At 45.1% G+C, this 12,699-nt stretch overlaps 1 protein-coding gene across 5 annotated transcripts in view; it reads right to left on the bottom strand.

The window, feature by feature from the left end:
• Nucleotides 1–12,699, bottom strand: part of PDE4A (phosphodiesterase 4A) — a 339,410-nt gene that overhangs the window by 58,806 nt on the left and 267,905 nt on the right. For 4 of the 5 annotated variants that reach the window (XM_082205418.1, XM_082205417.1, XM_082205419.1 and 1 more), the window contains 3 exons: nucleotides 3,103–3,288; nucleotides 2,188–2,224; nucleotides 989–1,062 (listed from right to left, as the gene is read on the bottom strand). In XM_082205418.1, the coding sequence (XP_082061544.1) occupies nucleotides 989–1,062; nucleotides 2,188–2,224; nucleotides 3,103–3,288 (297 nt within the window). Of the gene's footprint in view, nucleotides 1–988; nucleotides 1,063–2,187; nucleotides 2,225–3,102; nucleotides 3,289–6,295; nucleotides 6,346–12,699 lie in introns of those variants that run through there. The other variant, XM_082205421.1, reaches the window with a different exon arrangement.

The following is a 12,699-nucleotide window of genomic DNA, read 5'->3' as shown; positions in this document are numbered from 1 at the left end:
ACCCAAAATCCATCCCATCCCACTGAGATGGAAATGTGAGTGGTTTTAAGTGGGGATGTGAAAGGAGCAGCAACCTGATCTCAGTTGATCTCTGAGGGACAAGCCTGCTAGAAGGAAGATACAGCTTAGCCTGCTGTACCAGGAGAATAACTGAAGAATCAATTGCCATAAAACTGACTACAAATACATTGGTAGCGTAGGTGTTCCCTTAGCAGCTGGGCAGATGGTATGTGCTTAGTTATATTGGTTTGCATGCACTGTGCATGTCTGAATGAGGCTGACTTTCATTCTTGCTTTACACTCTGTGACTCTGGACTTTGCCTCTGGCATTAATTAAACCCCTACAGTAGTTCTGGGAGGAAGGGAGGAGAGGCAGGCAAGGGAAAAGAAATACAAACAGAGACTTTTGCGGAATTACAGCATCTGCTCAGGCTCCAGCTCTTAAGGAATACAAGGGCATCAACTACAAGGGCTGGACTGGAGCATCAAGAAGGTATACCCCACCACAAAATAAAAGTTGAATTCCTGGGGGTTCAGGCAATTCAGAGTTAAAAGCTCCAGAAAAATCCAGAAGCTGATTTAACACCAAACCAGACTTGGTGGGAAGTAGTTCTCATCTCCTCCCAAACTTTGCTGTCCCAGCTCTTCCAGGGGAACACAGCCTCTGAACCTGGAGATTTCATTTAAAGTATTTTAGAATCATAGAATCATAGAGTTGGAAGAGACCACAAGGGCCATCGAGTCCAACCCCCTGCCAAGCAGGAAACAAGCCCTTTATCAATGCATAATCTCAGTGCAGGGTACAGTCAGCTGTAATGTTTGGATGCAAACCAGGCGCAGTCTTTGGAAGTAGGTTGGTGGTGGAAGATAAAAGATCCAGCTGAGCACAGGAAGTGCCATCTGGCCTGGTGCACCAAACGAGAACTAAAATTGCAAACGAGTCACATTTAGGCGTTTCTTGAACACCCCAGAACTGGCACACACTTACTTGTTGGATGTTGGCGTAGGAACATTTGCCAGGATGGAGAAATTATTACGTACGCTCCTCAAGCTTGCCAGGACCTATAGGAAGCCAATGGGCAGAGAACGTTAGGGCTATGAAGCTGCTCTGTGCAGCCAGCAGAAGACCCCAGAACAACGAGGAGGTGGAATGAAGAACAAAACTGAGGCTGACTCTCACCAGGAAGTACCAGAGGTTAAAAATGTGGGCTGGTAGGGAAGTGCTTTCTGTACCCAAACAGAAAGGTGCATGTCTCTTCATACCGAGAAGCGTGGCATAAGGATTTCTTCAAATTATGAAGAACTCTTTTAAACTATTTGCATCGCAGATAAGCGAATATGACAAGGAGCAAAGAAAACTTGGTCTTGCTGCTTTATTTCCTATTCATCATCTCCACAGGTGGACCAATGAGAGATACAAAATCGAGAGAGTAGCATCCGCTACCCCAGCCCCAGTGTCTGGTTTGATTTGGTCTCTGTTGAAGAGATGAGGGCTTAAACATCTGCACGCAGCAGGTGGGGCACACAATATTAGGCTGCGTATTTGCAACTCAGTATTTTGGCATGTTTAAAAGCTTTCAGAAGTAGGTAAAATAAAATTTACACCCTGCCCCACCTACACCACGAAGTCATATTCTCTGCTTCTGTATTTGTGCGGGAAAGAAAATATGTGCTAATCTCAGTGCCTTTTTTTTCTGGGGGTACTCAACGATATGTAGTACCGGCATCCTTTCCCCACCAAATGTTTAAAGTGTGACACTTACTGTAAAAACTTCATGGTGAGTACCAGCACCTGTTTTTCTTGAAAAAGAAGAAGCACTGCTAATCATTGTAACAATAAAGTATTGGATGTTCTTACACTTTAAGGAAAATAACAAAGCTCAATGAAATACAAAGTACGAATCAGCATGCAAGAATCTGAATTCACTGAATTCAGCTGAATGTTAAACAAAGAAATAAACAAGAAAAAAGGGGGGGCGAAAAATATATTGTTGAGCATCACCCCTCCCTGCTTTATTTTTGTTTTGTTTTTGCTTAACCTTCAGCCTGAAAAAAAAGCTTCAAAGCTTAAGCCACTTTTTGATTTGGGGAGCCTAAATAAGGTATTGTGGCAGGAATTTCTCAGAGCACACAACTGTGACAAGCCGACTTTTCTCACCTAAGCATGCACAGGGACCTGGGACATACCTGGGCAAATGGTGTCACTATCAGGTCTTCAGTATGTCTGTGAAGGATAAAAAACAACACGAGTACAGATGACTTGTGGGGAAGGGATGACAGAGCACAGCAAAACTCAAACCCCACACTCCAAAACTCTCCCTGGCAGAAGGCTTAGATAATGTATAGCAAATGAAATTTCAAGCCTGAGGGATCTTTTTGCTGAGTAGAGGAAGCCGTGTACTTTTAATAAGGATGGAGCAAAAGGCATATTAATGAGATTCCAATCTATATTCTGGACATTACTACCAGCCCATTGCCATTTTAGAAAACTGGGTAGTTTAAAACTTGGCCGCTCTTGTTTCTTTTATCCTACCTGTCACAAATCCTGCACAGGCATGCAGATAGGATTTGGTTGCACTATTTTCAGCTCAGCAGTTAGGTCATTACCCTGGAGGTGAAGGACCGGAGGACCCTGTGCTGCAACAGGCAAATCTTCCATCTGACAAAGGGCCCTTTACTGTTCAACATGTCTGGGAGCTTTCAGCCCTTCTGCTGCAAAGGTACCCGCTTGCGCTCAGGCCTGTGACAACTTGGAACCTACAGGGTCAGGCTACTGGGCTACCTAGATCAGCAAGACAAGGGACACCCCCAGGCCTGCCTGGAGACCCTGCTGCTAACTATGCTGCTGCCACACAGGGTTAGGAGCAGGAAGATAAGAAGCTGCCTTCGATCTATCTGTTCAGTACAGGCTACACTGACTGGCAGTGGCTCTCCAAGGTTTCTGATTAGGTAAACCCTACCTGAAGATGCCAAGAGACTGAGCCTGGGTCTGTCTGCATGCAAAGCACGGGCTCTGTCACTAAGCCACAGCCCCTCTTCAGTTTGTCTCTTTAGGGTGAGAATATGCTTGCTCTTTGGGCGCAAGAACGGAGGAGAACTCACGCTTCACTGGCGATGGATGAGTTGCGTGACATGGTCTTTGGAGACATGTCATAGTCGCTGTCCGAGCGGTACAGGAAGGACTCACGCCTCTGGCTCTGCGGAAAGCTGGGGTGAAGCACCAGACCTGGGCTGGCCTGGGGATCCAGCGGGCTGCGCCCAGGTGACGGGCCATTCTCCACCTCGAAACTGCAGGAGGAGAAAAGGAAATATGTCAAGGAAGAACAGAAAATGGCCTGCTTGATACGCAACTATGCAAAAGACACACAACCTCCCACAGCTGCCAAAGGGCGATCTCTGCTACTGTAAGGTGGAAAGAATTTCCAGACTTGTATATAATTTTTAATTAAATTTTCTGTTTCACAATTTAAAATACTCATTTTTACATCCTTAAAATACCAATGACTTCCCTTCTTCTATTTTCATGGTTCATTTTACATATCACAAATCCCTGCATATTTTACAGAAACTATACCATTCATTATTCCATTATTCCATCCATCATAACTTATTTACACTGTTGAATTTATCTTAATGCTGCCAGTGTTTTTAGCCGTACACATATATTCAATAAATGTTTTCCAGTCTTCTCTAAACGTATGTTCTTCTTGTTCTCTTATTCTATATGCTAAGTCTTCAAGCTGCACATATTCTGTCAACTTAAGTTGCCACTCTTCTTTGGTTGGGACCTCGCTCCTTTTCCATTTTTGGGCTATGGAATTTCCAGACTTGGCTGCGCCCAGATGCTCTGCTCAGTCTTCCTTCTGTCCATAGAGAAAGATCAGCCTGAGCCTTTTTGGCAGTGGTGTCTGTTTAAAAGAAGTGCCTCCCCACTTTCTGAAACAAAATCTGAACCAAAACACAGCTACCCTTCGAAAGTCGCACTTATCCAAATTTTGCAATGCAGTTCTCCAACAAAAGTGCAAAAATCAGGAGAAGTTCATACAAAAATGCTAAAGAATTTTTATGATTAAAAAATTCCTTCCAGTAGCACCTTAAAGACCAACTAAGTTAGTTCTTGGTATGAGCTTTCGTGTGCATGCACACTCCAGTGTATCTGAAGAAGTGTGCATGCACACGAAAGCTCATACCAAGAACTAACTTAGTTGGTCTTTAAGGTGCTACTGGAAGGAATTTTTTTATTTTGACTATGGCAGACCAACACGGCTACCTATCTGTAACTGAATTTTTATGAGTTTGTTTTTTTAAAAAGCAAATTTCTGCAGAAATGTGGAGAATTGAATTTAAGATTCGAAAAATGAGACTGACAAGTCCTTCCATCTGTAGCTGCAAGACTGTGCAACACTCAGGAGGGGCTGATGCATAGCATCTGACTGTTAACACTTTAAAGACTGGTTTCATTTGGACATGGCTGTTTTGCTATTTATATGGCAATTGTTTCATATCTATAAATATGCTTTTTTATATATCTTGTAAGCCACCTTGGGTAAATTCCACTGGAAGAGCAGTCCATGCCCAAATGCTATATGTAAGCAAGACAGATACAAGCTTGACAGCCTTTTAGAGCACTGTGCAAGCCAAACTTGCAGTGAGATCACTACAAAGGTGAAAACAATTGCATTCCTCATTTCCCTCTTTGAGCCACTTTGTTTATCTAATGGAGTGACAAGGGTGTAGCCCGGATTTTTTTGGGGGAGGGGGGAAGAACCTAATGCGATTTGTCAGTTAGTTATCTTTATTTATTTACTTAATGGGGGGAGGGAATTGCCCCCCCCCAGCTACACCCATGTAGAATGAGTAAGCAGTTGACTCTCACAGACTGTGCCACAATGTCAGCCTAGTTTTAGATCCTTAGAATCTTTACTTACTTACTTACTTTTTAATAAAAATTAAAAAGCAAGTTGCTGGCCCTCAGTGGAAATATACTTTTCAAAGCAAGCAGGCCATTGCTTCCAAGTCACATATACAATGGCTTCCATTTCCCATATGGCCACCTCCTTCCCATGTCACCTCTATTTGCACTGCCCTACCGTGCCTCTCTCACTATCACATAAAGCTTAGTTTTGCCCCAAACCTTACTCTGCGAAACTTCAAAAACCGAGTTTGGAACAGAAGCCGAGCATGCCTCTACAGGAGCAAGACCTGCACCAGTTTTATTAACTCGCTTTCCTCGCTTTGAGGCTACTGAATTTTAGACTTCTCAGTACAGGACTCTGAGTTCCTTGATGAAAAACTGGGCCTTTCAGCAAACACACAGCATAAACAAGTACAGCTTTGACGGATTGTCTCTCTTCCTTCCTCATTTCTTAATCACTAATTGTATCTCCCCCTAGTGGTCAGTACACCACTGTTTTCTACATGTACCGTACTTCAGCTACTAAATCTACTGCAATTCAGTTTAGACCAGGGTTTCCCAAACTTGGGTCTCCAGCTGATTTTGGACTACAACTCCCATCATCCCCAGCTAGCAGGACCAGTGGCAAGGGATGATGGGAACTGTAGTCCAAAAACAGCTGGGGACCCAAGTTTGGGAAACTCTGGTTTGGACTGTCTCCCCTTAAGTGACTGGAGATGTTTGCATTAGCAAATAACTGTGCAGAGGTTAAACAGTACCCTCATCCTGCCCAGTGCAAGAAACCCATGTGGCTTGAAAGCTGTTGTGGAATGAACATGGAAAAATGGAATGACCATGGCCAGGACACAATGCAAAAATGCCACCTGCAGCCACAGCGGGAACCTTTGGCCCTCCAGAGGCTAGTTGCTGAGCCACAACTCCCATCATTCCTGATCACTGGCCATGCTTGCTGGGGCTGATGGGAGTTGCAGTCCAGCAACATCTGGAGGGCCAAACAAGTTTGCTAATGCCTCTTGATCCCAACCTGTAGCCCTCTCAAAAACGAAGAACTTCCTCTCATCAATTCTGATCCACCAATTCCTTGATATCGAAGCATTCCAAGGTCCTTCAATCACTGTTGCTCCTTCTGGCATACCATTACACAGGTTTGTTGCCCTCCCTGCCCTCCCAGTCCGAGTTGGTCAACCCACCAACCCACCAACAGACATGAGATATTGGCCTGGTTCACGTGTCACACGAAACCAAACCATGGCTTAGCTCAGTGCAGTAGCAGAATGGCCAGAGAGGAAGGCACAAAACAACCATAACACACATACCGAACAAGTGCAAACTCATTGCCCAGTGGAGTTTCCCCCTGCCATAACTCACAGCCCAACTAACCTTCGGATGGATACATGGAGGCTGGGCAAAGCCATGATGTGGTGGTTACGCAGTTTATGGTGCATGCCATGTGGACACAGGTCGCCCTCCCGGTTGCTGGGGAGGAGGAGGTCTGGGTTTCCTGCTGTCCTGACCCAGATACCTGCAGGAGTCAAGCAACCTCTTTCCCTCGTCCCGCCCAGAGTCGTTTCAGAGGATGTTGGTGCAATCAAGTTGAGAAATGCATCAGAGAGTAGTGAGGGGCTGACTCACCACTCTGCAACCGAGACTGGGGCATGAGGAGGCAGGGCTGGCAGGGTCTCCCCCAGCACAACCAAAGAGAAGCTAGAAGTTCAAGAGGGTACAGAGCAGGTCCATCAGACCCTCCCAGAAGGGAAGGGGTTGGAGTTCCTCTTTATTGTGCTTCCAGCCTGTTTTGGTTTTGGTTAAAGATGAGAGAACAGCTCTTCCGGTACGTGTACACACACACACACACACACACACACACACACACACACAGCGAGAGAGAGAGAGGTCTCTGCAACTGGATATCCATTACCGAGGCAAAGGAAATGTGAACTCCTCCTGAAATTCACTGCTTGCTTGACCGCAGTGCCTTATTTCAATACATGCAAATTCAGAAGGGTCCTAGGAAATGGAAGAAAACAAAGAAAGCCGAAAAATCAAGAGCCCGGTCAGGCTGCAGCGGGTGAGGGAGGGTATTTAAGATCCATCAAGTGGTAAGCTTACGTTCAAATAGTTCCTCCTTCTGCTATGGACAGTGCACAAGACAAATTTGATAGGTGCATGTCAGTAACAGAAGAACTCAAATCCAAAGGAAAGGGAGAATGAACAGCAGCAACATGCCCAATCCTTGCGGGGTTTACTACTGCATTATTCTTACACGATGAATCTATTCAGCTTGCTCGTGGTCAGCATTCGCTGTCCCACATTTGAGACCTTGGCTCAGCCAATCTCAGCTTTGCCTATCTTTCATGCAGATCTTTATTATGAGGATAAAAACAAGAAAAGGAGGCGCACATTCTGCGCTGTGGTCACTGAAGGAAGGTAAGAACACAAGAATTATATCTTATGAATTGTCTTATGAACTTATTTAACAGGATGTTATAGCCAATGTTCATCTCTTATTGTTAACTCTTCTTTATTTTTATTTTTATTTTCTTTATCTTTTTCCTTTTATATTTTTGTGTTTAATTTTGCTGTAATTATTTGTAATGTATATGTAAGATGATATTTTAAATCAATAAAGATGAATTAAAAAATCTGGGGGGGGAGAATTCGTTTGTTGCATATTGTATTGTCGCAACATTTTAATTTGTAAGCCACATTGTGAGGGTGGACCTTAAAAGGTAGGGTGGGGGAATAGCCCAAATATAATTATTATAATAAAAATAATAGCATATGGGACCAACATGTGAACATAGAATCGTTGGACTCCAAGTCCTATCAGCCACAGCCAGATGGCCAATGGTTTGGTATCATGAAATCTGTAGTACAGCAACATCTGGCAGGCCCCACGTTAGCTGCTCCAGTCTTAATGCATCCCTCGGCATGGACAATCACATGCCATGCGGAAGCAAGAAAGAACGGCAAACGTGTGCATGCGTGAAGTGTTATTTCACAGACAAGATCAAGGCAGAATTAGACATGTGGTGTTGTGGTGTAAACCACTGAGCCTTGGGCTTGCTGATCGGAAGGTTGGCGGTTCGAATCCCCGCAATGGGATGAGCTCCCGTTGTTCAGTCCCAGCTCCTGCCAACCTAGCAATTCAAAATCACGTCAAAGTGCAAGTAGATAAATAGGTACCGCTTCGGTGGGAAAGTAAATGGCGTTTCCGTGCGCTGCTCTGGTTTCGCCAGAAGCGGCTTAGTCATGCTGGCCACATGACCCGGAAAAATTGCGGACAAACATCGGCTCCCTCGGCCTATAGAGCGAGATGAGCACTGCAACCCCAAAGTCGTTTGCGACTGGACTTAACTGTCAGGGGTCCTTTACCTTTACCTTTTCGTATACAATGCATATTCAGTTGCATAGAGAGATCTTATTCAGATGTTGTTTTTCTTTTTGTACTGTGGATTGACTTCTGCAGTCGCTGTATAGTCGGGTCTCCATATAACTACTAGGACACCTGTACAGATGCAACAGAAATATGCAACAAGCCCGACAGTTGCTAAATGTTAGTCTATAGTACCAAAGCACGATGACCATCAGGTTGTCGGGTGTTTTTCACTCACGTGGAGAGAGAGAGAATGGTGTAAGGGCAAACTTTGAACCCAGCCGCAGTACAAAAACAATCACAAAGCTCATCTGCTTTAAAGTGCTATGGAAAGAGCTCCCAGCTGCCTCTTCCGCTAGCAGGTCTGAGCAGCAGCTTCCTCCCCAGCTCACAGGGATATTTTGGTGCCTGTGGTCAGTGGGAAATCCAAAGCAACAGGCAGAAGCTCCCAGAGGATTGCGTCCCATTAGTGACAGCTGCCTGCCTTACTTTCATCATGGATAATGATTGGTAAATTCTGCTGACTGTGATACCCTGTGGCTAAAACCATGAAACTGGCAGCCCCCAAGTTCAAAATAGGGGGGGGGGACCACTCCCACTTGTGACACTAACTCACTGACTCCTATAAGTCACTACGCAGCATGAACAGGGCAGGACTTTGGGCAGAGGTCCCAGCGCCCAATCAGCAAAATGAGGAGGATTCCCAGACACGGCAAATCCAGGTTACTCTATGTTGGGGTAAGTAAAGTAACATTACAGTGGTACCTCAGGTTAAGTACTTAATTCATTCCGGAGGTCCGTTCTTAACCTGAAACTGTTCTTAACCTGAAGCACCCACTTTACCTAATGGGGCCTCCTGCTGCTGCCGCACCGCCGGAGCACGATTTCTGTTCTCATCCTGAAGCAAAGTTCTTAACCCGAGGTAATATTTCTGGGTTAGTGGAGTCTGTAACCTGAAGCATATGTAACCAGAAGCGTATGTAACCTGAGGTACCACTGTACTATCTTTCACCCTCCCAAAATAAGACCATTAAGTCCAGAGTGGTCCTATCTGGACCATTGAATCCACTAACATTTATTCAGAGCAGAGCTTTATTAAAGACAAGCTTCCACATAATTCCCCCTGCTGAAGTTCATGTCAGAAAACAGGACAGAAAGGGTTAACTTCCTTCTGTGAGAACTGTGGGATAACCAGCCTCATATAACCAACATGCTTAATTCTAATTAATGCATAAAGGGGTTAAGACCCAGGCTTAGCTTACCTTGGGACTAGGTACTCAAGACTTTGTCCCCCCACTGTCTACCACAGAAGCTCAAGCACTCTTAAGTTCTTCTATCAATAATTTTGGAACTTTCAACCCTTTGTAACTAAGCCAAGTTTTACTGCCCGTGCAACTTTTCTGACTAATGCTTGGAAAAGCACATGACTCTGACCTTTGGAGAGTTTGTAAGTAAACCATTTTTAACTTACCAGGTGTGTGGCCTTTTTCTATTCTAGAAGAAGAGGGGAACTTTGAAAGGAACTTAGAAGGGCATATTTTAAAGGTCCAACAGGATATATTTCCATGATTTACCTTGCTGCATGTTTTGTAATTTTAAATCTCTGCTTGGGTTCTCTTACCAAAGAGTTCTTGTCCCAAACTTGAATCGTGGCACCCAGGGATCCCTATTCTGGCATTTCCAGGCCATGTTTTCTAGCTGCTGGAATTTCTACCTTTCTGCTCTGTCCTCACTGCAACCTGCTAATTTCAATTTGCTTTTCCTTTGTAAAGTGTTTGCAGTATTCTCTAACCCTACCAAGGGCTTCCTATTTTGAGGACGATCAGCTAGGTTCAGTCCTTAGGGATTTTGCCAGTGCAATACAAATTCACCATACAATCCGCTGCTCAGGATCCCATGCAATATCTCAGAAGCTGCTAGGGAGACTGGAACCCAGATTATATGCACCCCAGTAACCTCTTCAGGCCTTTAGACAAAAATATTGTTGTGGGGATCTAAAGGTATTCTGAACCAGGGGCTATGTATGCCAGTGGAAACCAGCAGATTCCTGAATATAAAATACTGGAAAAGACGTAATGGATATGTGTGTGTGTTGACTCCTAAAAACAAAGGATGCTTAAAAATGTAAGGAACATGCAGCTGTGGTGCTATAAACTTGATGTGAAAGTCCTATTGGATTCACTTCTGACATATATTCCTTGCTCCAACAAAAACGATGCTAAGAAATCATAGAAAGAACCACGAAACTAACCTAGAATTACAGCAGCTTTAAACACATCCCTCAGTTCAGTGCTTGCAATCAAACGGGCCTGGATCATCATGTGCTCTCCTCCAGCTGAGCCAGTGGCATAGCGTGGGGGGTGCCGGCCGCACTGGGCGCAACATCTGGGGGTTGGGGTTAGGGGGCGCAAATCCACGGGTTAGGGGGCGCAAATTACTTGCCTTGCCCCGGGTGCTGACAACCCACGCTACGCCACTGAGCTGAGCTTTTTCGGTGGAGTGGATCAGTTGTAAGCAGCTGGGCAGCCACTAGGAGGCCTCTATTCTCTTACAGAGAGAGCAGCTCAGAAGGTTGATATGTTGGCTTCCTCAGGATTGCTATGCAACCCTAGAGAGGGAGGAAACCCCATGCCTTCCATATTGGGCAAAGGTACCGATTCAAGCTAACAGTCAACAATCCAAGCATAAAGCCTCCAATATAGTTTCCATCAAATTCAAACAGTGGAGGACAAGCACGTTTCAAAGAACCAAGTAGCATTTCATGAAATTAATGAGTGGTTTAAAATTGAAAATACACCCCCTCCCCATCCATCTTAGTATAATCCACTGTGAGCATCTCTAGCATGCCCTGCCTCTGCTCAACGGAGGTGGGGCTGTGGGTGGCCGAGGTGACCTGCAAGACCAAAACACATTATGCAACAATCTGCATAAGCGGATTTGGGTCTCTCCCTGGGCTGAGAGATGATCAAGCCAAAGAAGGTGGAGTGTACGCATTTAAAGCAATCGGTTGCAGGCATGGGACACTAATGGCTGGAATTCCCTGCTTCCCATTGCAGTCATGCTGATAAGAAATTTAACCCTAATTTCACAAAGGAACCGAAGTGAAGGAAGAAGAGGTGCACAGATGCGAACTGAGCCTGGGGATTTTAGATTGTCTTCAAAGGGTAAGGAGTTCTAGGAATGCAGTCTGACGCTTTAAACGTCTGTCTGACTCATGGGCAGATAAGAGGTCCCTAATTGAAGCAAGCCTTTTGTACGACTTGCCTGGCATTCATTCTGTTTGGATTTTCCTTGGAGAACGGAAGAGCTTTGCACAGAGTGTGACAAACTGGCACAGTGCAAGCAGAAGGGTGAGAAAGAATGCGTGCCTCATTCCAGTGATAGCTCCAGGGGTTGGGTTTTATTTTTGGCAGCGGGGGGGGGGGGGAAGCGTCTTGGGCAAGGTGCCCTCGGTAGAAACCCTTCCCACAGGGGCTCACCTCTTTCATGCTGCTGTTGCCAGTGCCAATTTGCTCTCTTCCTTTGGACTCAGTTTGCACTGGTGCCCAAGAGGAATGGGGCAACAGAAGCAGAGGCTGTTGCTCAGCCCCCCTGGTGGAGTGGGCACCTTGGCAAGTGCCCAGCAATGGCAACCTCTGGTGCTAGCCCAATTTCATTCCACCCAAGAACAGAACTGGTTTTTGTTTTTTAATTTAAATTAAAAATTCCACAGACACTCTTATTTCATGCCAATCTCCATATAACCATAGAGCACTTTTCTTCTGTTTCGAACTGTTTGCTTTAACCTTTTGGCAGCAAACGGAGGAGACACACTGCGCAAGGGATTTCGGCTGAAACACACACACACGGCTGTTGTGAGTACGTGCTTTTGTTGCTGACTTAAGTCAGAAATTCCTCTCGGAGAGTGCTAAGGCGCAGATGCCAAGAGCTGCCTACGTCATTCCCACAGGGGAGGAAATGGAAGCAGATAAGACTAAGGAGACACCATGTCAACGTAAGAGCAAAGAAGGTGATGGGGGCCTTATCAGTGCACAGACAGACGAGGGGAAAAGGGCAATAACTTACACTGGCAAGCAAGTGACACACCAATGACAACAGGTTATCAGGTAGATGAGACTGAGGAAGCATTTTCTGACACTACACTGTACAGAAGTGTGCAAGGAGCACATCACACCCAGGATACATTGCATTTTTCTCTTCTGGTGCTGAGGACATGTGGGTTTCACACCTCAGCCACGGCCAGCACTGACTTGGGAAAGAATTTTTTAATTCTTTTGTGTCTGAAAATTGATTTTTTTAAAAAACAAAACTATATTCACCTCCCGCTTTGATTACTGCAATGCACTCAATGTGGGCTACCCTTGAAGATGATCTAGGAAAAGATGCTGCTACCAGATTGCCTGCTGCT

Source organism: Podarcis vaucheri, assembly GCF_965113315.1.
Source record: "Podarcis vaucheri genome assembly, chromosome: 17".
NCBI classification, from domain to species: domain Eukaryota; kingdom Metazoa; phylum Chordata; class Lepidosauria; order Squamata; family Lacertidae; genus Podarcis; species Podarcis vaucheri.
Note: the sequence above shows the minus strand (reverse complement) of the source record. Positions and strands in the feature narration are given on the sequence as shown.